This window comes from Coloeus monedula (genome assembly GCF_965178545.1).
Source record: "Coloeus monedula genome assembly, chromosome: 6".
Taxonomy (NCBI): domain Eukaryota; kingdom Metazoa; phylum Chordata; class Aves; order Passeriformes; family Corvidae; genus Coloeus; species Coloeus monedula.
The window spans coordinates 5,796,021-5,823,022 of record NC_138786.1 but is presented as its reverse complement, the minus strand read 5'-3'; the positions used below and the strand labels follow the sequence as shown (position 1 = coordinate 5,823,022).

The window sequence follows — 27,002 nt, the reverse complement described above, 5'->3', positions numbered from 1 at the left end:
TCAATCCCTCTTCAGGACCCTTTTCCTAAGGAGCCGGAGCCTTGACATGACCACATCCCAGTCTGCATAGGCACCTTCCAGGTGATGTGTCACTTCTGAACATGATGGGTAGCTTTGGCGACCATGAAGCACACGCCAGTTATCAAATGTCACTATGTCTCCTATAAAGAGATTGCACAAAGGTCAGTAGTTGGAATGTTATGGTTGATTCCTTCAAAAAAAAAAAAACGGAGGTAGATTCATATCAACAGTTAGGGAGCAATAATTTTAAGTAGCTCAGGTACACAGCAACAACACAGTAATTTTAAATTTCCCAACCATACAGGCCAGTTCCCTTTTGACATCTCTTTCATTTCTTATATAATGAGGAGTTAAAAAGCAGAGTGATAGAGGAGTCCACACTGAGAAAATAAAGCCTTGAGGAGAAAGGCAACTACAGCAAATCCACACAGGTGAAATAAATAAAATGGGTGAAAGCCACTAGGATACTTTTTGTTTGATCAGTACAATACACATACATACTATCCCTGTTAAGAGAATTTTATGAGAACAAAGTCAAGACATTGAAAATTAGGAAATCACATAATTAATGCTAGAATACCAATTTAATTTTTCTCCCTTGTGTGCCACCATTATGATACATCTTGAATTAAATAACCGCAGTCTTTCTTCTCCCCATTCCCTCTACCACAATTTTGATGTGTTCATCAACAAAATGAATGTCACTAATGTAATGTAAGGCATTTTGTTTTTCCATTTATGTGATCTTCCACATTATTTTATTGCATGTTTCCAATGGAGAGAGATTAATTTCCTCACAGATATTTTAAAGACACAAGTACCATAGTACATGAGGCAGTCAGATACACCAATGAATTTACTTTTGTAACATCTCTTGAGAGATTCATATCTTTATTTTAATGCTGAGGAATGAAATAACAGAGATTAAGGCCACACATGATATCACACATGGTTATTTCCCATCTGTGGTGCTATTGATACATCAATTTCCAATATGGTATGTAGCATAAAATGCTGGTTTGGATTTAGTATAAAGATACATTCGACTAATCTATAGGTAGAATACTCCCCCCTGCCATTTTTTCTTCTTTATAGTGTAACTATGCAAAAGAAATCTATGAGATGAATGTAAGAATGAAGTATGAAATGAAATAAATGATAGAAAGATTTGAAGTGTTCAAGTGTTTTGACTGTCAGGAAAAACATGTGAAAAATTGTTGCGAGGAGAAGCAACTTACTGAACTGGTTTCAGCTTGTAAGTAAACTTGTGTTCTGCACTGTTTAATAAATCATTAAATTCCTTTAGAGCTGCATAAAATGGCCTCACTTTTTCAGCTGGTATGTCAAACACTGTGTCTCTTGTTGCATTATTATAATTGATGCGAATTGCTTGGCCTCTGGAATCCATGCTATGAAACAAAGGAAAGGGGAAAAAAGGAAAGGAAAAAGAAAAATGTGTTCTGTTGTTACTGAAACAGTTCAAGATGATTAAACAACAACTGAACTCCCCTGCTGGAATATCAGTATGTTTCTACAGTAAAATTCAGATTGTTATTGGATTGGATTTTGCTAATTAAGCCTAACTAGGAAAAAGGATAATCAGGAGAAAGTATAGACACTTAATTTGCTCAAAAATCCATATTATACACTCTTTAATGGAAAACTTTTTTTATATAAATCATAAAATTTTTAAAACCAGAAAAGAATATGAACATTTGCATTTCAACTTTTGATAGTATATAATTCTTAATCTGAACGTTTCAAATTATGACCTCTCTTTGGCATGATATGTATGTACATTGGCTGGCATTTAGTAACAGATTTGGCTGCTGCTAACCCATGCCTGTGCCTAGGAGTTACTCTAATTACCACCACTTCTTGTTTGTGTGTGGCAAAACCAAGTAAGTGGTACAATGCACAGAACAAGTCACATATTCCCCAAAAAACTAAACAAAAGACCCCAAACAAAAAAACCCAACTTAAACCTAGAACTACAGACCAAGCTAAACCAGTGTTTTCCCACAAGGTGGCAGGAGCAGACCTTCTCCTACCAACATGTAATCCACAACACGAGAAGGATTTTCTTTTTGGGTGTTGTTGAAACTACTCACTCTATAATCCTTTGTTTACAGTGCACAGCAAAATCACAGTAATCCACCCCAACATCAGTGTAGTCTACAGCAGTAGAGGACAGGATCTGATATGCCTCAGGATTTTGTTTCTTCAGCTCATTGGATACATGAAATCCATCTACAACTTCACTTTCACCTCCTGCAGCTGTTTGCTTTATACAATGAAGAAATTGAACCTGGAATGAATTAACAGCTCATTTAAAAAATAATTAGCTTGCATATTTAACAGTTTATTAGTATCAGTTCTTGCACATCTGTGGTTCTTTTATTCTGGTTAGGTTTCTTTTCCCCAGTGACAGACTGAGTTCTCATTTACTGCAGCTTCACAATGCCCTGCCACAAGTATCACAAAGGCAGAAAATTAAAACAGCATGTTTATAAATCCATCCCATTTGGGGTACCTTCTAATGCTTGCAATCTGTGAGTCAGTGGCAAAGTGGTCTTGCTTCTTTCCTTTGAGTCCCTCTTTGTGGCAGTCACATAGTTTTAAATGTGTTTCAGTCTTATCTCAATAACACGTATTAGCTTTGTCCTGCAGAAACAAAACCTGATGTGAATTATTCACTCATAGAGGGGAAAAGGTAGCTGTCAGAGAAGGCTTGTCTCTGTGATAAAGTAGGATTAAGACAGTTTTATTTCACTTTAGAATTAATTTGCCAAGGTGTAAGATGGAGCAGAAAGCCTAAACTGGGCTCTAGGTTGCAGTGGTTCTAAATCTGAGCTGCTGACACAAGCAGTAAAACTCCCTGTGGCTCTAGATATCACACAAAGTGTATTTGCTCATTCTGCAAATGACACAAAATACACTTGTCATATCAAAAGTTTTTACGTTTGTCACTTGGCCCTTCCATGATGGTGAATTATTTCTGAGACCACTAGGAGACAAAATAACCAAACCAAACAAAAAACCTCCCAACAACAACAACCAAAAGCAAGCAAACAAACAAACGAATAAAAACACAAAAAAACCAACCAACCAAAAAACCCCACACAAACCCTCCCCAAACAAACAAACAAAAAAAACCCACAAAAAACCCAACCAACCAACCAAAACAAAAAAAAATTCCCCAAACCCAAAAGACCCCAAAACAACAAAAACACAAACAAAAACCACCCCACAAACACAGAAGCTCAAACAAATAAACAACAAAACCGAATAAACAGACAACTAGCCAACCAAAAACCCCAACCAAACAAAAAAAAGCCCTCAGGATGGGAAAGAGGACCGGAACAGGGGTTGTTCTCCTTAGCAGCTGGACCTGCAGACCTTGCTGATGGTGATGAAGGTGGAAACTGAAGCTGTGGGCAGGGCAAAGGGCCCACTGAATGGAGCACAAGGCAACAAGTTCTTTTCTTTTGTGGCCACAGCTGGCCTTGTGCAAGGTAAGCACAGCTTGGCCCTGACAAGGAGGGCTGCAGTAATGTAAGTTGTATTATGGTCCTAGGAATTCCTAAACCAATTTTTATGGGATAGTTCTGAAATTAATCATCATCCTTTAAGAACAGGTCCAAATATTTTTAATAAATATGACATAAGAGTTCAAATATTGTGTAATAACTGCACATTCAGGACAATGTTCAAAAACATTTCAATGTACTTTAATACTTTTATTTCTTACAAGCATGTTTGAATGAAAAAGGTTACGCTCTTTTTCTAATGTTTCATAGCAGAGCATGAGCTTTGGCGCAGACAGGACAGCGAGCTAATTCACATCTGCTCTCTATTAATGAAGCCCTATTCCATTCTTACTCCACATCAATGAACAGTATCTAAATGATGAAAAGATAATCTTATTGTGAAGTATTTGGTACTTCCCTATGGGTAAATCACATTGGCTTTTTGTTTAAATACAGAAACAACAGAATACTCCACAACAGGAGAAGAGAAAGTTTTATAGGTGCAACTCTTCCAGGGTTCTCTGTGTTCCTTTGTACCTTTTCCTACTACTTTCCAGTTCTCTGGAATTATGTGAATTATGTGGATTACACTTTGATGTGACAGGGACTGGGTGAAAACATATTTTCTGTGGTTGTCCAGTTTTACAGAACGGCCCTGGATTTTGTCTGTTATGAAAGGACAAACAAGTGTTTATCTTGCATCAATTCACAGAAAACAGAATATACTATCTTAATCATATTTCTTTCTCTGTTCCCCTCCTGAGCTGAACAGATGAGTCCTTAAATGTCACAACCTGACTATAGCATTTAGACACCTAACTTTTGTGAAATAATGAGAACAGTATTCAAAGCATATAAAGGACCCTAAAGTTTTCTCATATGGTAATATTTTCAATACTTTGTGAATTTAATTTAAAAATTACGGGATATATAGGAGACTTACACTGAATTTACATCATACTGTATAAATTGCATATCCATGTGTATATAGATTGCCATATGCAGATTAATATCTTGTTATTTTTACATTGCTCTTTTAAGACAAAATTCAGAGCCACTGATCACTAACCGTATTTCACACTATAGAAACATTTCCCTTTCCCCTTCTGTGGGGTGAAAAACTCAGTAGATTCAACTTACCCCAGGTGAATGCTGCAGAACAGGGTAATCAGTGTGAAAACAAAGTCTCCCAGTTGTATAAGCTACATTGTTAGCATCTGCTTTGTCCTGCACTTGCCAAGTTGGTCTTTATAATGAAAGAGAAAAGAGAAAACATGTTAGAACAGCCAGCCAGCATGCCCGACAGTATACACTGAAACTGTGAAATCACAGTAAAAGAGTAATTTCATCTTTGAACATGAAAATATTGTAACATTATAAGGAAATAAGGATTTAGCAGTCCCTCCACCCCAACAGAGCCTTATTTCAGCAGTCCTAGATAAACTTCAGTGTGCCAAGGGACATCTGGCACCAGGGTAGCACCTAGAAGAACGATGGCTTTCCAGTGGCCGCACTTTGCTGAATGCAAAGGCCAGTTGAAGATGCTAACCAAGAGGCTTCTGCCAGTAGAAATCATCATCTTAGTACTGATGCTTCAGAAATAAGCAAGTAGAAGCTGGCCTGTTTCTTTTATCAACCTTCCACTTTCCCTCTGCCACATGGAGCACTTTATCAATGAAATACAAAATTGTTAAAGGCCATGTAACTTTCCCCAGAAGTCATTTTTAAGGCTTTACAATCTTATAAAATATAGAGTATCCTTTACAGGTGTATCTTTCCTGTAAGATGAAGACTTGCTACTGGAGGAAAAATATCTTGATGAAAGACTTTGAAACTTCTTCCCTTTCTATGACTCTTTTTGAGAACTAGCTCTGTTTATTTTATGATATAGTTTCTGTCTTGGAATTTGGCAAAATTCAGTAAAAAAGTTTTGTGACAACTGCAGTGAAAAGAGTAAGTCACAGCTATATGACAAAGACATGAATACCTCATGTTGCTGCACAGACAAAATGTGTTTTGAGTGACACACCACACAGGAAAATTTCAGACCAAGAACTACAGGTTTTATTTACACAAAGTTCACATGATTGAAAACAGTCCTCAGCAGATGCATGTTATAGATCCAGACATTTGTCTGGAAAAGTGTAATTTACCATGCAGAGTCCATATAATTGCAGGCACATAAGTGACTGAAAAAAAATTATGAAACTCATTTTCCCTTGTGGAATACGATAGACCAAATATATTTCAGACGATGTGTGCCTAGCTTTACCTCTTAAAACAGTTTAAAAAGAAAATAGGCTAAAGAACAGGCAGATGAAATTATTTACATACAGTATATAAACGCTTTTGTACTAGGAGTGGTATTTAGTATAGAAACTATGCAAAATACTAAAATTAAATTTCTGCAATTGCCAGAGGGAAAACCCCCTTGAATATTTGCAAATGTGTTTAACTTCCCGGGAGAAATAGTTTTTATTATTTGGTATGGCACATATTCATCAGTACATTACTTGAAAAACAGCACATATTCATCAGCACACGACCTCAGTTCTCAAGTATGATAATTTCAACCACACTTCCACAGTTCCCAGTTTGACAGCCAAAAAATAGCCCCTTTATATCATTCTTGTAATTAGTGCTCAAGGCAGCTAGGTTTGCTCCATCTTTAATTTAATAGGCTGTGGTGTCACTTGATGGTTTTAAAACAATTTAACACATTTTAATTGTCTCATTTATGTGAAATGCATAAAATTACTGGAGTGATAATACTTTATAGAATCATTATAAGCTTTTGCAAAAGCAGTCATTGCTTTTCTGCTGTCAGTATTTGCAAGGGATGCTGCTCCCCAGGAGCTTTCCTTCCACACAGGGAGCTTTGGTCAAAGCCCAAGTTACTGACTTGATGTCAAAGATGCTAACAGGGAGTTCAGCATGGAATATGGAAAAATCAGACTCACTTTGTCGAAGTCTCAATTGAGCTGAAGTATCAACTTCGCCATGCTGGGTGAACAGGTAATAAGGGTAGTGTCAAGAGACTCTTGGACCTTAGGGAGAGCAAAGTGGGTTGGAATGGTTTATGGTTTAGTAATTAGGGTCAGATTTCAAAGCCAATTGTTCAGGCTGTTTGATAGAGGAGGAAGATTGACACCAAGCAGGTGTAGCAATTTTTTGCATTAGATAGCAACATGAGCTCAGTGTTCATCGCTAGAAAACCAAGCTGTCTGTTACATCCTTAGTCCTGCTAAAGTGCAGCACTAGGAACTGAAGCCACATTTGAATTATTTGGTCTTACACTTCATTAAAGGTCTATGTCTCATTCATATGAGATTTGGAACACATCCTTATCTTGATGCTGAAGCCCTCTAGGAAAGACTGATGGATTGGCTGTTTTCATGGGAGTGCTGGAGCCCCAAAGAAAGGACTTCCCACCAAACCAAGCACTGGACAAGGCTTCAGAACAGTGGAGGAACACAAGGTCTAGGGCATGAGAAGTTGGAGAAACGAATTGTGGTATGACTGGAGACTTTATTAATGGAGTTGGGTCTCCATAATGGAAAGAAAAAGATTAATTTAAAAACGTGAACACTCTTGATGTTGTTATACGGCTGATACAGAGAATGTTTCCGCTTTTTACAGCAATGACAGTCTGCACCAAGCAGACATCTAGACAAGAAAAACGGCTTTTTTCTTTCATGTGTCAGAATTATATTCATTGCTGTTACATTTCAGTTTAAAATGCAGGGCCCTGTTGAGGTAATGTTTTATTTGGCAAGTTTGCCAATTCCAAGTTTATCCTTTTATTTATAGTATTTTGTAGGCGTTGTATTTGGCTCCCAGTGAAACGGCAGGGAAATTACCCAAAGTTATTATTTTATTACAGTTGTAAAAGCCACTCCAGAATTGGATGCAAGTAAGAAATGAACTTCTGTTTCAGAGGTGAAAATTATTATAAATATTAGCTACAAACATTTCTTCTTAGTTAGATGGAGGTCACTGACTCAGCTCACCAAGATGTAAGTTGCCATCATCATTGTCTACTCATTTAGTAGGCACTTACAGAGGTAGAGTTTCAGTTTTCCAGTTCTTGGCATCAAAAGGATAATTTACAAGTGCCTACTTGCCCTCTTTCAAGCTGAACTCTGCTTATTGGGATTGGTTATGGCTTTCCAGAGCAGACTGTTGCAAGCAGGGAAATGGATACTCAGTCCATCTTCTTGGTGATGTAGGACACAATACCATCATCTAAGTCTTACCTATATCCATGACTCAAAATCAGACTAAGCAAAAGTTTCAGAACAGATAACTTTCTCTGTTCAGAAGGGGACTAGATTAGGGATTTTTTGTTTTGTTCCGTAGTATAGATAAGTAAGTCTATCTCACTGTTATCCTATATTCCACAACATCTGTTTTCAGGCACTTTTCCTTCTCTCAGCAGTTAATGTTATTGCTGCTCTTCTTTACATACCCTACCTGTGACAGTATAAAAACTTGATGCCAAATTTTCTAATATAGAGAGAAAAAAACATACACCTTGCTTTAATAAATTAATCCACAGATACAGCAAGCTTAGATGAAGAACATTAGAGGTGATTACAACACTGGCAAAACAAAGATATTATAAAACAAATTCACCCATAAAATGTGAGACGCAGGAACCCAATCCTGTGGCCAAGTCTAATCAATTCTCCCAGCCTTGTAGCAGCTCCTGTCAGTAGAACAATTCCTACTTTCTTTAGGGTGCACAACCACTTGTACACACTTTCATCATTGTACATGATTTCTTCAAAAGGTATTTTGTGAAGTTGAAGGTCCGAGCCCCAGTACTGGCCTTCTGAAAGGGAAGAAATAGAGAAACAAGGCCTTAGCTGTTTTAGCATCAAAACTCAGGACACAATCAAAGCAGGAATCTAGTGGGATTTCTATGTATTTGTGAATATCCCTCAATCCTGCAAACCACCTCAGATGGGGTCCCTGAGTTTGCACGGATGACAAACAAACATGATGAAATTCAGCAAGACACTGCAGTATCAAAATTTTAGGTCAGAAGTTGAATGAAAGGACAGTTTGAAAGGAGTATTTTTTGTTAACAGTGCATCAGAAATGTGTGTATTCCGTTTTCGGCCTGTACTGGTGAGCCACAAGAGTGAAAACCTGAAAATACGACTGCTTTGAAAGCTTCTTATGATGGGTGCAAAACCATGGAGCACTCTGAGACCTCCCTCACAGGTCAACTCATGGGGTTATTCAAGTTCAGACTCATCACTTGGAACCATGATGGTGTTACCTGAGTTCAACCAATTAGCCTGCAGGGTTACTTGAGGTCAAATTCATGAGTTTGGACAATGCTAGGGTCGTGTGATGTCAACCATTTAGCCTATGGGATCACTTGAGGACAAACTGATCAGTTGGGACTGTGCTAGGGTTACTTGAGGTCAACCAGTAAGTCTGTGGGGGTTACTTGAGATCAAACTCGCGGCTTGGGACCATGCCGGTCCACGCAGAGCTCTGTGAAGAAGCTTCTTAAAACCCGAGGCCAGTGGTTTCAGTTTCCCTTGCCTATGTCCATGAAACACTTTTCATGCCCACTCATTTTCTGCCCCTCTGCTCTGCTAAGACCCCACCTGGAGTACTGCATCCAGCTCTGGGGTCTCCAAGACATGAAGGACATTGACCTTTTGGAGTGTAGCAGGGCATGCCCCCTGCTCTTAAGAACTTATCTGTTGCTTGTTAGCTGGTGCAGTAATTCAGGGCATCTCGCCTCTCACATAAGTTTGCTAATTGGTGAAATAACTCCATCAGGACAGCTTGTTTTGAGTTAATGAGTTATTTCAGCACCATGGGATTACCATTCCCAGTTGACAATAAACATCTTGCTGTGGATGCAGATGTGGAAATATAAGCTAGAATTTCTGACTGACAGACACCCCACTTTATAAAAAAACTATAAAAGCGACATGATACTTTCACAAAGCAGAAGTTTTCTGCACATTCCCTGGAAATGTGTGGGGGTCTTCTCCCCAAAGTTTGGGACGCCTGCTTTGTGGTTACTCTCTCGAGGGTTGAGTGAAAGGGCTCTGTGTACACTATGAACAGTTCAGTGGTAAATTACACTGACTCCTAATCTAGACTATTACTTTGCTAGCTATAATATAGGTACCTTTATGTCGTGCACTGTTTTATGTAATCTACTAGTAGTTCTTTTGTTTTATACTGCATAGTAAGTAATTCTGTTTAAGGCCTTTTGTCTGTTAATCTCCCATCTATTTAATAAATAACTCATTTCATAATAGATCTAATCAGCCATTCTTAAGAACTTGTGAGCCAGAGCAATTTAGGTGTGGGTCACCTAAGTTAAGCTGCTGACAAAAATCTAAGCCTAAGGCAGGGGTTGTCTAAAGCTCTCAGTCATGCAGTGAGTCCAGAGGAGGCCACCAAATTGATCAGAAGGACAAAGCACCTCTCATATGAGGAAAAGATGAGAAAATTAGGATTGTTCAGTCTGAAAAAAAAAGCTTCAGGGTGCCTTAACGGTGGGTAGTGAGGCACTGGAACAGGTTGCCCAGGGAAGGTGTGGAGGTGTTCAAGGGCAGGTTGGATGGGGCTTTGAGCAATCTGGTCTAGTTAAAGGTGTCCCCGCCCATGGCAGGGGGGTTGGAATAAGATGATCTTCAAGGTCCCCTTCCAACCCAAACCATTCTGTGATTCTATGATCCCAGAGCACAGCTGGAGGAACTCCACCACTGGGGCTCCCTCTCAACTCTTACTAGGTGTGTTTCACTTACTTGTAACTTTGGTAAACCTTAACTCTTTGGTCTGAGGTTTTCTACGGCAGTATCTGCCAAAAGCTTCAACAAAGACTAAAAGGAATCAAACCCCTAAACCAGTGAAAAGTATAATGTTCATATCTTACCAGTAGCATACAGGAGATTTAGGAAAAGAACTCTGATAATTTGTCTCTGTGGAGAAGCTAGTAGGAAGCACCACTTTGCTAACCATCTGTTTAAAATTTCTCATGACGTCTATTTTAAGATTTTCAGAAACATATGCCAAAATCAAATGAATATCCTCCAATAAAAGGCAGTGCTGTAGCCATTCATTAGTGCAGGCCAAACCACATAATAACAACTAAACCCCATGATTCATTCTTTTGAGCTCAATGTCATAGGCCAAGATCAAGTTAAAATAATAAAAGGTCATTCCACCCCTCCCCATTCAACCCCCATTTCTTTCCCTCAAATTAATGTTGCAAGGACCAATTTTGATAAACAACACTGAAACCGATATCATCTAAGTTTTAATGGCTCTAGTGTATTCAGCCAAGAACTCAAGGGAACAGTAAAGTAGAAAGGAAAAAGGCAGGATATTAATCATGGAGCCCAAAGCACAGCTTCTCACCAGGACACTTTCTGGAGCCTGACAGTGGTTAATGCAGTTACCTTTCATTTAATTTTTCTGTGCTACTGGCAGAGGACACTGGAAGCTATAGTTGTGGGTCACATCTGTTACAAATAATAGTGATTTTCTTCTGCAGTTGATAGAATTCCAGAGAATACCCAAAAATACTGTATGGTGTACCTGGACCACTGAGTCTATCTTGGTCTTTTCTTTATTTGTTCGTACATAGGGATTTTAAAATAGTACAGGTTTTAAAGGCAAGTAAAATGGCTGCCCATGCAGCTGAAAGAAAACTGCTATGCGGAGTCAGTAGTGATTTTATTGCTACAAATTGCACTTGTAAGCCCCCTTAGTACATGTAACCTGAAACTACTACAGGTTTCCAGTGCAAATGCATCTTAGGTCAAGATACAATTTTTATTAAGCTGCCTTGCTAGAAAGCATCACTGGTAATTGTTTTTTCCCTTGTACTTATACTAGTGTTTATCATAGAATATAGAATCACAGAATGGTTTGGGTTGGAAGAAGCCTTGAAGATCAGCTGATTCCAATGCCCCAGCCATGGGCAGGGACACCTTCCACTAGACAAGGTTGCTCCAAGCCCTATCTAACCTGCCCTTGAACACTTGTGGGCATCCACACCTTCTCTGGGCAACTTACTCCAGGGAAGCAGTGGGTCTTTTCTATTTCATGAAGGTTGTCTGGAGCAAAAGTTGATGAGGGGAGGAATGGCCCAGACCAGAGAGACACAAGCCACCAAGCATCCCAGGCTCTACAGAGCTGTGTCCCCGTGCCCGTGCCAGTTGCCTCACGAACTTCTGCCCTGCTTTCACCACACACACTACTTGCCACTACCCAAAACATTCACTCAGTGTATTCAACAGTAATTCACAGTAAAAAATCATTGAACAGAGAGCACATAAGCCTTTAGAACCCCCCACCCCAACAGCACTCTGTCCTGTCCTCTGATTCCAGCTGGGCTCAGGTGGGCTAGCTGTGATGCCAGAGAGTGGCAGCCATCTCGGAGCTGTCGACTGCTGCAGCTCAGCTAAGCACAGAAGCAAAATATCCTGGTGATTACGACTCTACAGGCTCTTTCATAGCTACTTTGGGTCTTATATGTTTCAGACTTTTTGTGGGCCACGAATAATGGAACCTGTCAACTTGCAGAATGAGGAAATGAGGTGCGATCTGCTCACCTGATCTGAAAAGCAGTGCTGGTACCAGATTTGTCCAAAGACCATTTGGACAGATAAATCGGCCTTTTGTCTCCCTCCATACTGTAACACACAGAAATTGATGTGGGGTAATTACGTTTTCTTCTGTATAACAAAGACGTATTCCAGATACTCCCCAAATGAAACACTGCCTGCCTTCTTGTTCTCTTCTCCCTTATTTCCACTTGTAACATCTCCTAAGTTTTTAAGTTTACCGGCTTGTATGCACAAACATACACATACGTTCAACAGTAATGGGTAAAAAGGACAAAGATGCTATTTCTTACTTTTTTTGTTTTGCATAAAGTTAGCATTGATTCTAGTTTTTTGCAAAACTTGAAACACTACTGGTTTAAGTCAAGCATTCTCTTAAATATTGAATCAGAGCTTTTATTCTTACAGTAAAGACATACTATTTTTCCTTGCTTTTATATATTTAGTCTGAAGCTGCTATTCTTAAAAGAGTGTGCTATAAAGCATGAAAAGATTTTATATAGAATAATTGTTTTGTTTAAATCGCAACTACCTTACTTGATATTTTAGCTAATATTCAGATAACTTGCCCAGTCATCAATCACAGAGCTTACACACTACAAATGAGACCATATAAATATTTGAGAAATTATGCAGGTGACATCACTTATAAAACACCTATATCTCTATTTATTCCAACATCTCTTCAATGGAGAGGACCAATAAAAACTATTACAAATTCCAAGGAGCCTTCAGAATTGAGAACTCTGGGTAATTTTACCTGGTGACTCAGGGACATACTATACTTCAGACAAATGTGAAGCCCAGGTTTGGGGCTTCTTTTTTACCACTTTATAGATACAGGCAGGAAGCACAAAATACAATGTGCTCATTAAAAAAAAATTGAACTCAGACACTACATAGTTACAAAATTTTCAACCACTAGTGTTCCTCTTTCATTTGGCTAAGGCTAGCTAGAGATGGTCCAAGAATCACAACACACATGCCCAGATACAAGCTATCCACAAAGACCATCTTTTATACTCTGCCTGTGTTTCAAAGAAGCTGCCGTATGATAGGCAAGCTGTTGAATTTTGTAACATGTTCACAAAATAAAAAAAGTACAAACCTTGAGGAAAGATAATCTAACCTCATTAAATTCCTTTTTGAGACCACTCCATGGTCAGCTACTCACTGCTCAACTTTGTTTAACTTAATACACATATTTTCACACACTTCAAAGATGGTGAAAAAATAAAATATGAATGTTTTCCCTTTTCTCTATTAGAAGTTAAGAAATTAAAATAGCTTTAAGTATGTTGTGTGAACTGCCAAGAATACCCCTGAAAGACAGTGCAGGTAAATAACCATGTGAAAACTAATGGAACATTTTAAGTTTCATCTTTTCCATCCTAGTTTTCTTACTGACTTGCTAATAAATATTTTCCTAATCTTCCTGAAACAAGAAGTAGAATTTCAAGGAATACACCAACAGATTTTTCGTCCCTTTGGAAAATAAATACATGCACCTGGAATTGAACTGCAGCTCCAGGAGTCCTAGCCTTCCAAGGGTACATGGACTGTAGTGTCCTCTTGTTCAAATTCCCAATGCCTATTGTTCTTGCTAGAAGTTTCACCTAATATGGGATGACCCTTCTGCAGCAGACATGGGCTGTGCTGTTGGGTTTTCAGGTGGTTTTGGCTTCTGTTACAAACACCCACTTTGTCGCAGCACTGCAAAACAGCACATGCTCAGCGTAGCAGTCTGATGTGTCTTGGATTTTGGCATAACGAAACTATCAACCCTTACAGCTGTCCTGTGGAGCAACCACCCATTTCACCCTCCATCCAACCAGACCCTCAGCACTGGCAACTGTCATCTGGCCTCACATCCAAAAAGCTATGGAGCCAAAGGGAGACAAAAGCTAAATTCAAAATGTTTCTCATATCACTTAACTTGAAGAGAAATATTTTTTCTGGGAATTTAGCCTTTGCCAGACTCTGAAATGTATTTGGGAATAATACTATAACATTGCCTGCTGACTGAAGAGATATTTAACCTTTACAATACTGCTATAATGTGGAAATTGCAAAGTGTCTGTCGGTGCCTTATCCAAGAGATGGGACGATCACGATTATCACGATTTATTACTTAAAACTCAACAAGGCATCAGACCCAAAGGCCATGCTTCAGTAACAATTCGCCATAAGTGAGGAAGTAATGGGTTTCAGAGTTACATGGCAATTTATAACTTTTTGGTCCGATAAGCAATTAGCACGAAACTTTGTTTTGACTCTGTAACCTATCACCTTTGATACTTTTTACTGCATGCGTTTGTTTCACAACCAATGGCTTGCTAGCTCACGTACACACATACACTTCTATTATAACATCTACATTCTTAACTTAAAACTATAAAATCACATTACTATACTTAAAAACCCTTCACCATATCACCCAATACATTTTCTTACTTATAACTATAGACACCTTGGTTTATAATTCTTCTGCTTAAAGTCTGTATAGCATTGCCATTACATCAATCCAAGCTCTTTCCAGGGCTGTAAATCAAACTCACTAATGCCTGTGGAAGTTTCTGCTTCTCTGTTTCCCACAAGTATCAAGGAAACTGAACTCTACACTGGTACTCCCAAAACAGCTACTAAAACTGAAAAGCTTTTTGTTTGTTTGTTTAGCCACTTTGCATTTTAAAAGCACCAACAAACAAACAAAAATAATCCCAAACACCAACAAAACGAAGAAAGCTAGAGAGTAAATACGGTTCAATCCTGCCTTGCAAGGCCATAAACTCTTCCTCAAAGTTTCTCTTTTCTCATATAAATTCCCCTGTGACAAGTGTAGCCAACATCCTTAATGGTTTAGGTTCGTCTATCTTTTTAAAGGTGCAGGCTGGTACATGTATGCTTATAAATCCTACCTCATGTTTCAGAGAAGAAAGGCTCCAAGTTTCCAGCCCTTCAGTGGGATGCTGATGCAGTCAAGAGCTTAGCCTTTGAGCTACTGCAGGAATAACCTTTCCCCCTTGACATTTGCCAATCTACTCTGTAACGACACCATGGTAAATACACTGGAAGTTGAAACCTTGCATACAGCTCCAAGTGGTAATATGAATGTGACCACTCCACTTAATACTAAATATCCCAAAGAAAATGATTAACTTTAGCACAGAATTTCCTGCAGACTTTTTAATATTTATGCTTTACATATTAGTAATTGTGTTTTTTTCCAGAGAGCTCTTAGAGCTTAATTTAACTATACTAGTGCCAGTTTTGATCCTTCTAGTAGCTGCAATAGTTCTGAGGTCTAGTTTCTAACACTTATGTCTGACATACACATGAACTGCTTTTAAACAATTCATATTTGTACAAAAAACAGTGAAGGAATTCTCCTGACTGGTCCCAGAGACCATCACAGCCAGGTGAGCACAACAGCAATAGGTGAGAGACAAGTCATAGGTCTGCACTAAAAGAAGCAGCACTTATAACTTGGCTCCAGATGAAAATGCTATATGTTGTCCAATATTTACAGTCTGACAGATTACCAGGTCCATAATTATTTGGAAAAGGGACAGGAAAGCATACCTCAGAGAAACGAAAAAAGATCCTGTGATATAAAGATATTTATGTTCTTCCATTTTAAAGTATTTTTTTAAAAGTCTGTCTGAAAAGTCTTAGAAAACGGTGTGCCCCCCATGGCATGTTATTCTGCCACATACCAAACAACAGGAACTTTCTACCCATTTTTATTCACAAAATCTCTTCAGCCTGAAAATCTATCAAGGAGCTGTACTGAACTGCACAGGGACTGTATTCTTTGCCAGTGTTTCCTGGTGGTAACTGGTCCTACTCAAGCTCTTAATTGTTTTATCATGTCATCACAGCAGAACTTTTTCCCACTGCATAAGGCAGTAAATACAACTTCCATTTGTACTACAGTAGAAATATTACAACATATGCTGTGAAAGCTGAAGGGGTAAGAAAGATAGGAGTGAGTCATTAGTGTCTAGACAGCCTTAGATCTCACTTGCACAGCACAGCTGCAGTTGCCAAATTAAAAATCTTTGTGTCACAGAACCACAGAATCAACTAGGTTGGAAAAGACCCTTAAGATCATCAAGTCCAATCTATGTCCAAACACTACCTTGTCAACTAGATCATGGCACTGAGTGCCATATCCAGCCTTTTCTTAAACACCTCCAGGCACGGTGACTCTTCCACCTCCCTGGGCAGCCCATTCCAATGCCCAATCACCCCTTCTGTGAAGAAGTTCTTCCTGATGTCCAATCTGAACCTCCCCATGCGCATCTTAAGACTGTGTCCTCTTGTTCTGTCACTGGTTGCCTGGGAGAAGCGACTGACACTCAGCTGGCTACAACCTCCTTTCAGGGAGTTACCGAGAGCATTAAGGTCACCCCTGAGCCTCCTCTTCTCCAGGCTAAACAACTGCAGCTCCCTGAGTCACTCTTCATAGGGCTTGTATTCCCGATCCTTCAGCAGACTTGTTGCTCTTCTCTGGACATGCTCCTAAACATCCTTCCTAAGTTGAGGGGCCCACAACTGGACACAGCACTCAAGGTGTGATCTAACCAGTCCCGAGTACAAGGAAAGACTCACTTCCCTGGTCCTGCTGGCCACACTATTCCTGATATAGGCTAGGATACCGTTGGCCTTCTTGGCCGCATGGGCACACTGCTGGCTCATGTTCAGTCTGCCATCAATCAGTACCCCAGGTTCTTTTCTGCCTGGCTGTCGTCCAGTCACTCTTTCCTCAACCTGTAGCACTGCAGGGGATTGTTGTGGCCAAAGTGCAGGACCTGGCAATTGGTTTTGTTCAACCTCATATTGTTGGATTCAGCCCATCTATCCAGCCTGTCCAGGGCCCTCTACCTGTCCAGGTTCCTCTGCAAATGTAACTGAAAAATATACAGGATAAAAAGAAGTCTTGTAGAACTATTTTGTGTCTTTATTGATACTTTATATTATGACTACTAAGCCACCAGATCTATGTGCTTTTCAAAATGGGAAGAATGAAACACTTTTGAAAGAATTAATGCCTCTTTCAATAATTTCAGAACAGTAATTTGGGGGAAAAAAAGAAAGAGAAACCAAAAATCCCATTTCTTGATCACACCAGGTTAGTCATAACTACATTAGAGTTTGCATAAAATGAGAAGATGCCCTTTGCCCAGTACCTGCAGATGGTGTTCATCCATCAACAAACACTTGGAATTATCCAGCATTTACTACACAGGTTGGGACAGTGCAGATCAAAAACTTCGGGAGTCATATAAGAAAATCTAGACACCTTAGATTAAATTGCTTCATCTAAAATTATTTTGTCTATAGCACATATTTCAATGTTTGTTGAAAGCCAAGTGTATTTTCGTTGTATTGTGAGTTATGTATATGGCAGCCTAACTCATGTTGTTAAGCTCTTATTAGTTATTACTGCAGGATAAATTCAGATGACCAAACTTTTTAAGTAAAAAACTACTTTTAACTTCACCCTCCTAAAATTATCATCTCTCAGGGCCTAGCAGAGAAACTGAAAACACCATTGATGCTGTTAACATCCTGATTCAAACTTTTGTGGAGCTGGATATATATCCACTGTCATATTACCACATGTTAAAGAACGATCATCATCTGAAACTTTAAACTGCTGTTAAAACCTTAACCTAACCTAAGGTCAAAAATATAAAGTACCACTACATACTAGCTCTGCAGAATCTTCTCTTTTACCTGACAGGAAAATATCATTTTGATGTTATCTTATTTTCCACCCCAACCCCATCCTGCTGTTGGTATGCCAGCATGTTGGAAAATTAACCTCAGCAAATGCAGTGAAGTTACGTACTGGATACTGGCTTACTTAGTGTCTCTCACAAGCATCCTGTACTACACCCAGCATCTGAATTACAGACATGGTAAATCATTCCTGTGACATCTGCTGGGCAGAACTCAAGTAAACAGAAAGAAAAAGGAGAGTATCTTTGAGACACCACAGCTGTAGAAGTAGAATATGGCTCTTTTGCTGTTCTTTTGGGAGCATTTTGTAAGCTGGGCTGAAATGAGCCTTGATATACACAAATAGCAGACTTTGATTTTGCATATTGCATGGATAGGATCTGGCAATGTTTTAAAAGGGAAATCTTAACATACTGCCATAGAGCTATTTAAAGCCACTTCATCATGCACTGAAAATCTGACCTACTCTTCTTTTTGGGTTTAACACAGTGCCTGACATCTACATTTTTTGAATCAGAAACTATGACGAAAAAACATTTTTTAAAAAAGCAACACTAAAAACAAATAACCACTTGCAAAAGAAAAAAAAACAGCCACAGCTGTGATAATGTCAGCCGTGAAAGTTAACCTTTAACAACAGCAGTCTGGTGAGCTTGCGTTCCTCTTTGTTGAACCAGCATACAGGGCTGGCATTCTGTATCATTGTCTGTAACACTATACTTCTGGAATATGATTAGCTACTTTAGGGCATGTAATTTGTAGTGTGCAGCTCCACTGACCACAAGGAAGTGTGTTCTAAACTTAACACAATGCACAATGAGAAACAGATCTTTAACAGCCAGCAAGCAAATGCACAGGCTGCACCCTTTTTTTTTGCAAGAAGGTGTCAATTATAATGAGCTAGGGCTTGTCTGAGAATAAGAGGAAGAACTGAGAATATGAGGAAGAGCTGAATGACACCACTAAAAAAAGCCAGTTAACTGGTGTAATGTTTATATACATGATTTCTTCAGACCTACCATGTGAAACAGAATTTGAAGAACCATTGCCCAAAGAATGAAACAGATCTTTGGTGTATGTTTCTCCCTGAATGGCTCCACTGGAGAAGAGCAGTGGCAAAGGAGATAACTGGCTTCTAAAACATGCACTGTATTTAGATGCCAAGAGTAAGCACTGTGCAAATGCATGCATGTGAAGGCAAATCACAGCCAGTTAAGACTTCATAATAGGTGAAAAAAGTAGCATTACATCCGAAATATTGAAATCTCAGTAATTAATACCTTTGCCAATGAACACAACCAGAGATCTAGATTATTTTGTCTGGGTATTAATTAAAGCAATGTTCAATTTACTTTGATCCCTTTGAAGGCTACAAAACATCCTGCTAGCTTTCACAGCATATTATTTTTTACAAATAAAAGTTCTTACTACCTGAAAAATCAAGTCTAGTTTCCCTGAATGAGGTTTGTATCTTCACCATATTCACTCTGGAAGCATGCCAAACTCTTCAAAATAGTAAACACAACAGTTTATTTTTGCCAAAATTAAAGTAAATATAAATTTTTATATTACCAGAGGAAAAAAGTTCCATTCTGAACTATAAGGAGTCTGTTATAGCATCCACTGAAATGAATGGAAATATTACTCATCATTTAAATTTTAAACCAGTAACGTCCTATTTTAACAGATACTGTCTTAGCAGTGAATACAGATGCACAGCTTTCTGCAACAGCAGATCTCACAGGAACACTGTCGAGCAATCGCAGATATCTTGCAAGCTTTCACACTTTCATGCTCAGTCTAAAGTCTGTCAAAGGAATGATGATGTGCATCATGCCAAACCTAGTGGGTTTATAATTATTCACTTAAAAGGGTTAGTGATTTGTACAGGGTAAATGTTGCAAAGACAGATGTACAAAATGCTTCGTAATCAAAAGACAGCCTACCACTAAAATACACATGGGAAGCAAAGCAAACACAACCTCAACTTCAGCACTACACACTGCTATGCTACACAGTTACTTTTTAACATGAAGGCCATGAAAATGGAAAAAATTATTTCAGTTGTAACTCCCTTGCAATTCCAAATTATCTTTCTTTTTAGAAAAATTTAGAAGAATTTAAATAGTTTAAACAGCACTCATACAGTTCCATAGTCACAGACCACTGCTGGTCCATGGTTCATTTGTGAGACCTTCTAACACTTTCTGGAAAGAAAAAGGCTTTTAGGAAAGTAAATGCAGCCCAATCAGTTGTACTTCTCTTTTTATACTATAGTTGTACTATACTCAGCTATAGAAGATAGAAGAGGAAAAAGATAATCACGGGTCCCTGTCATGCATACACAGCCTGGCACTGTGCACCAAGGGTCGTTGCCACTGCTTCAGCTGGGTAGACCTGGTCCTCATACAGGCACATCTAGCCAGTACTATCAGTGTCAAAACCTTTGCATTTGACATAAGCATGGCAGACATGGATTTAATTCCTACCTGGTAAAAATAAATCTGCTTGCATTACAGCTCTGGATTCTTCAGAGAAGCATCGTTTTTTCAACCACTCAGCTTCATATACACTTGTGTGTTCATCAGGCCATGTAATAGAGATCTTTCAACACAAAGGAAAAGGTGAGTTTAGAAAAAAAAAATTTAAAAAATGTCACCTAGAACAATAACAAAACTTAGACACTGCAGAAATTGCAATACTTAGATCAATAATATTAGAGTTAAGCTTTCCCTGAAGCATGATAGCAAACAAGTAATGAAAACCCAACCTGAACACCATTCAAATTCTGATACTTTTTATAAATGCTCATTTTTATTTCAATCCATGACCTAATTTGCTGGTTTGTGTGGACTGTTTCCATTGTGGGAGCAGCACTTAATAGAAAGAAGGGAATTGTAAAAACTGACACATATCACTGGGGAGAGCACTTCACCCCACCTCAGAAGAGCGAAAATATCTTGCAAAACACCAACGGCTTGTGAGAAAAGAAAAAGAACAAGACAGACAAGGACCTTGTGCTAGGAGAGAAATCTGTCTACTACTTTTGAAAAGTCTTCCCTCTAGCAAATAAATTTTTAAAAAGTGTTTGGTTTTCCACTTCCTGAAAAAAACATGGAAAGAAAGCATATAGCTTTGCTTGTCATGAACTGAAAGAGCTCAGTCCAGCACAGACCCTTAGCTGAATTTATAAGGTGGATGAGTAGGTATCAATTCCCAATTCACGTGATTCTACTCATTCACATGATGGTAAAACACTAGTATCATTTTAGTATTTATGCTGTGCTTTCATCAGTTTCTGAATATAAGTGGACGCAGACAATACCTAATTTGCCTAATCAAATAATGAATTTACACTGCATTAATTTTGTCTACAATCAACTTTGGATCCCAGAATTCCTCACCAGAGACCCTTACCCTGTGGCTGAGACACTCCTACATGGGTCAGCCTTTGCAAACTGCCCTTGCAGCAAGGCTGCCCCAGGGTTGACTACTGCATATTCAATATGTTTAAAACATCTTTAAGTGTAAAATTAAGGAAATTAGTTTGCCAAAGGAGCCATATACTGCTTTTAATAAAACATTAAAAATCTAAATAATATGTTCAGTTTTTATATATCAGGAAAGATTGAAATTCATAAAGAGGGCAGCTACTATCCTCTCTTGCTTGATAACCTTCACTTTTTCAGGAAGAAATGTTAATGTGGATAGGTAGACAGGGGTACAGACATTAGGCCAATTCTGATTACTGGATTCAACTTTGGTTTGAGTGTTCACTCTAAGAGGAAGTTTATTTTACATTGAAAATTTGCTAATGAGCTGGGTTTTTTAATGGATTACGGTCATCATCCTTTTGCCATTTGTTTTTCATACTTTCAAGCCATTTACTTAAAGAATAAAGAGAGGGAAAAGTGTAAGTGTAATTAAATGTCCAAGAAATGTCTGTATTTTCAACAACTAGTGATGAAGAAGCATATGGTAGAATTTTTAAAAGCATTATTATATTATACCATCTGAAGCCTGGGTTTATGCAGCCTCTGCATAACATCTACAAAGTGAAGTTTCACATGAAAGTAGAAAGATCTGAGTTCCCCAAATTGGGATTTTTCCTAAAAGCTTATACCTGGTAAGGTTTGCAAATAAGCAAACTGTGATTAGAGTATAACTTGGAAGTGTCTCGAATTTAGATTAATAAGCATTGTTAGACAAGTTTCATGAGAAGGTTGTGAAAAACAAGGTTCACTCTCCTGTGAGAATTTAAAGGGTTTAATATAAAGACAATAGAAGACACATAAAATAAAGCAAAGAGGTAACGGCCGGGCGCCTTGGTGCTCTGCCAAGAGCACACTTGATGCTCGAGGTTAGTCCTTTTTATACCATTTTTACTGTTTGTTCTCTATGCATATTCAAACTTTTCCAGGAGCTGTTCTGCATGGCCACTCCTTGGTTCCACCTTTTTAGAGCATGTGTAGTCTTCTGCTTTGCGGTTTTATTTCTTTTGATTCTTGGGGCTGGACTCGCTAGGTGAGAGTTGATAGTAGGGTGGATCTCTTAATTCTCCAGACAGTCAGGGCTGATTGCAGCTTCCGTCCTCTTTGCCTCCCGGGCAGAGCGGTGATAGCAGCTCTGGCCCCCCCCCGGCCTCCCCGTTCTCTGGGCAGAGTAGCCTTTAGGCCCTTTTGTTCTCTGGACAAAGTGTTGATCAGCAGCTCCTTGGGCCTCATCCTCTGTTCGCTTGGAGGTTATCTTACTTGCTCACACTTGCTAATATTCTTGCTAAAAAGAAAGAAAACTACATCCACACAGCAAAAAGCATTTCTAACATTATATAATATCTACTTTAATACTTGCGAGAAGCCAATATTACAATATATGTTTATAACAAGGTGAATGATGGTTTGCTTCAAATACCTTTTTTCTACCTGCCAGAGCAACCTGCTTCACCACAATGTTCACATCCAGATCCTCAAAGAGCAGCCTGCGCGCTCCGGCAGAGGGCAGGAAGCAGAGGGGACACTGGCAGCTGTCCCTCAGCCAGACGCAGGGGTAGCTGCTCTCACTTCCGTCCTCCCACTCCACGCAGACGAAATGGCCCTCGTTCAAAGCTTCCACCTTCTGTATCCCCGGGCTCATGCTAGCTGCTGGGTGGTGTGGAGCCCTGGACAGCATGCCAACTACAAGGCTGAGTACTCTCAGTGAGTGGATTCCAGCCCTTCTGCACCGGCACCAGGCAACACACCCGGTCTCCAGAGACTCTGGTCCCCAGCAAGGCGTTAGCCACCGCCCACTGACTTTTGGGTTCTATATTGAAAACGTCAGAGGGAGAACACTGTCATGGAATTCCTAAAACACCACTAAGAGCAGCTTATTACTGAAGAAATCGGTACAGCAAAAGGACAGTGTTAGATTGATTCCCCTCTCCCTTCCTACTACCTAGACTTCAGGAAGTCACTGCATGTTGCTTACAGATGGTGTACTCAGACACATCTATTCAAAAACCCCTTCAATTTGATCCATCATCTTGGCCATCTTTTATTTCTGCTCCCTCTGACCAGAGATTATGCCACGTCCCTAAACTTCTCCTCCTCTCCCCTTAGTTGAGGGGGAAGCATGTGCAAACCTGGCTTCAGGAAATGAGTGAGCTATGACCTCCCCCACCCTGAACCCAGCCAGAGCTGATTTTCAGGATAGCTGCTGGGTCTGACTTTCTTGTGGATACGTTCTTCTTCCTCAGCCTTATTTACTTCTCCCTAGACCTGAGGTAACTGGACAATAGTGTCACCATTATCTTATCTCATGTTCCCTTAGGTGTAGATACAAAAATGCTGCTAGCGAGGATTTTCTTACTATATTCTAAGTCCGTGAGAGACTTTTCTCTCTCACAGAAGAGGTAGCAGAGTATGTAAACAACCAAGCCACCTGCAACCTTGAAAAGTCCTGTTTATGGTATAGTAGAAAAATATTTTGACAATGGATGTTTTAGGAGTTTAGCCAATCACCCCCAGGGGTGGCTGATCCTTTGTCCAATTAGACTATGAAGAAAAAAGTCTATAAAAGAGTTTGTAAAATAATTAAATGAAGCAATCTTACTGCACAATTCCTGCCTGCTGGATCTTCTCTCCTCCTCCTCCCTATGGCTGCAGGACACGGTGATACACCCTAGGGCCCAGGCCTGCGGTAATATTTGGTGCTGCCCGACGTGATCTGCACTCTCTGACGTGTCCTACTGCTGCGAGCCAAGCCGAATTTCTCTAGAGGTACACTGTTTCCGTTCCCCCCCCCCCGGGACCGAGAGGTCCAACAGGACTGAGAAATGGCGAACAGCGGCTCACAAACCGACCCTGTGGTACTGGTATGGAAAGGTGTGTTTAGCATATTGCAAACCTCCATTCCTGAGAACTCATTTCGGGAATTATTAGATTGGGCTACCTTAAAAGGGATTTCCATGGACAGAGATACTGCCCTGGACTTTGCCTTATGGCAGGAACTCGGCTGTGCTGTCTGGCACGAACTCCCATCTGGGGGCCCATCAGTGTTAGAATTATACCAGACCTGGCGTTCGTTATTTATTCTGCTGACAGACCTTGACTGTGGCAGCAGGGCTGGCTCACCTATTTCGGTGATGAGTGACGGAGGAATGTCCGAGGAGGACCCTGCTGAACGGCCTTCCGGGGCAAATGATGGTGGATCTGGAAAAAACCCCCCGGCTCCACAGGCAGAGCCTGCGCCGGCTCACCCTGCACAATCGCAGGACTCTGAGGCCACCAGGGACCCGCACCGGCAGAGGCGGGGGGGGTCAGGGCAGCGGGAGGGCGCACAGCCTGCCTTACCGCTCAGCTCGGCGGCGGCCACTGCTTATCCAGGGCTGCGAATTAGCGGCTTAGCGAATTGGACCCCCAGAGCGGCTCCTAGCCCGGTTGCCTATGCACCAACAGAGCCAAAATGGCTCGGATGTCCCTTCTTAGCCGGCGTAGCGCCAGGCGTGCCTGCTCCGAGACTGCCTGGGTGTGGTCCGCTGCCCTCCTTGGCGCTGGACTGTTCTGCACCGCTGCAGAACCGAGCCATCGGCCTTTTAATACAACATCTGTCTTTGCTGACAGAGTTACCGAACATATCCCGGCAGCTGGGAGAATTGGTCAGCCTGCAAAAACAACTGCTGCAGATAACAGAGGCACCCTGCGGTGCGGGGTGCGCCAGGCCTGTGCCGCCAGCACCGCCCGCGCCACCCACAGGAGACGCAGCTCCAAACCAAGGAGCTGCATGGCCGGTGGTGAACCCGGAAGTGGCGCTGCCACGGGAAAACCCAGAAGTGGCGGCAGCAGGGGGCAGCGGCACCGAACACGGCCGGGGAGCGAGAAGCAGCAGCGGTTTCCGCAGCGGCACCGAGTGCGGCCGCGGAGCAAGGGCCAGCGGCGGTGCCGGATGCGGCTGCAGTGCAAGGGCCAGCGACGGTGCCGAACGCTGCTGCGGAGCAAGAGATGAGCGCGGTGCCGGGCGCGGCTGTAGCCCCAGAGATGGCGGCAGCAGCTCCAGTACTGGTTCAGTTGGGACTGGCCGAGACGGCATCCCGTAAAGAAGCTGCTGTTCAAACTGCAGCGCAGCCAGCTGTAGTCTGTGCTGTAAGGCGGCTGTAGCCGTGCGGCGAAGGAAAAGGCTGCACTTGTCTCACCCCTGGACCTTTCAGGACTGCACGGTAACAGTGCGTCCGACCCACTACAATCGCTTCTTAGAGTCAGTTAAAATGCGAGCATTGGAGGAGGGTGACTGGAGGTTATTGGAAACACTTGGAATGTCAAGTAGATTTGAGGATTCTGGGGGTAATCGGGAAGCTGTTACACTCCATCCACAGGCTGTGCCAGAAGTTCAGGATGGTACTGGTTCCCCAAAAGAGATCCAAGCTTTCCCAGTGTATAAGGCTCTCCCAAATTCAGGCGAGCATGATAAGCATGAGGTAATTGCTTGGAAAGTTGCCCAGGACCTCCAATCCAAGGTGGCACAATATGGGCTAGGTTATGCTGAGGTTATGCAGATAATAAGGGTGATAAATACAGATTTACTTGCTCCATTTGATATCAGACACTTAGGTCAAATTCTATTTCAACCTGTACAATTTACAGTTTTTGAGAAAACCTGGAGAAAGCTGGCCGACAAGACTGCATTAGGGAATATGCAGCTCCCTGCTGCTGATCCTAGATGGACAGTGGGAATGGAGGCTTTGATGGGGACTGGTCCCTTCTCTCATCCCAGTCTACAGGGTACTTTGTCCTCTAGTGTCCTGCAGAAAGCTACACAGGTCGGCATGGCTGCCCTGTTGAAAACCATAGAGTTGTCAGCACCCAGAAAGCGATATACTGAAATAGTTCAAGGGAAATCAGAGTCATTCCTCTCTTTTGTAGAGAAAGTTGCTGCTTCTCTCGAGAAGCAGGTTGAGGATGACGGGTTAAGACAATTGTTGTTAAGGCAGTTAGTGAGAGATAATGCAAACGAGGAGTGCAGAAAAATCATAGATGCCTTACCAGGGGATCCTGAGGTAACAGACATGGTTGAAACCTGTGCTAAGGTGGGATCTGGGAACCAGAAAAGGTCTGCTTTGGCTGCGTTCCTGCAGCCTGTTCATGCATCTTCTGGTCGTGAACCAAAGCAACCAAAACAGGCGAAAAAACGGAAGCAGCCTAAGCCGAGCCAAAAAGAGAACACAGCGATCCCCCAGTGCAAGGGGTGTGGCAGGCCAGGGCATTGCTCGGAGTATTGTAGATCCCAGACTCAGGCCAATGGTTGGCCTTTGTTGGGAAACTTCCGCTGGGGTGTAAGGAGGGGGAATTGCTCTCTGATGCAGTCGCTCCCCCAGAGAGTGGCACAGGTACAGGCACAGGCTTACCCAGCCACCCTAGAGACAGCACCCAGGGATCAGACAGCACCCATGGATCAGACGGTTTTGATGTCTACACCGCAGCTGCAGTCGTCTTAGACTCTAGCGGTATTTATAAAGTTCCCTTGGATGCATATGGACCCTTAGCCCAGGTATCCAGTGCGATGCTGGTGGGAAAACCTGACGTTGGCCATCAAGGAATCTTAGTGCACTCAGGAGTTATTG

At 40.9% G+C, this 27,002-nt stretch overlaps 1 protein-coding gene across 1 annotated transcript; it reads right to left on the bottom strand.

Annotated features, from left to right (window-relative positions):
* BBOX1 (gamma-butyrobetaine hydroxylase 1) lies at positions 1-23,041 on the bottom strand (the record flags this gene model as incomplete). The annotated part of the gene is made up of 7 exons (XM_082283095.1): positions 1-161; positions 1,264-1,430; positions 2,133-2,329; positions 4,692-4,797; positions 8,187-8,385; positions 20,398-20,512; positions 22,820-23,041. 7 exons carry the CDS (start codon positions 23,039-23,041, stop codon positions 1-3), a joined length of 1,167 nt encoding a protein of 388 aa, XP_082139221.1.
* Between the last annotated feature and the right edge of the window lie 3,961 nt (positions 23,042-27,002).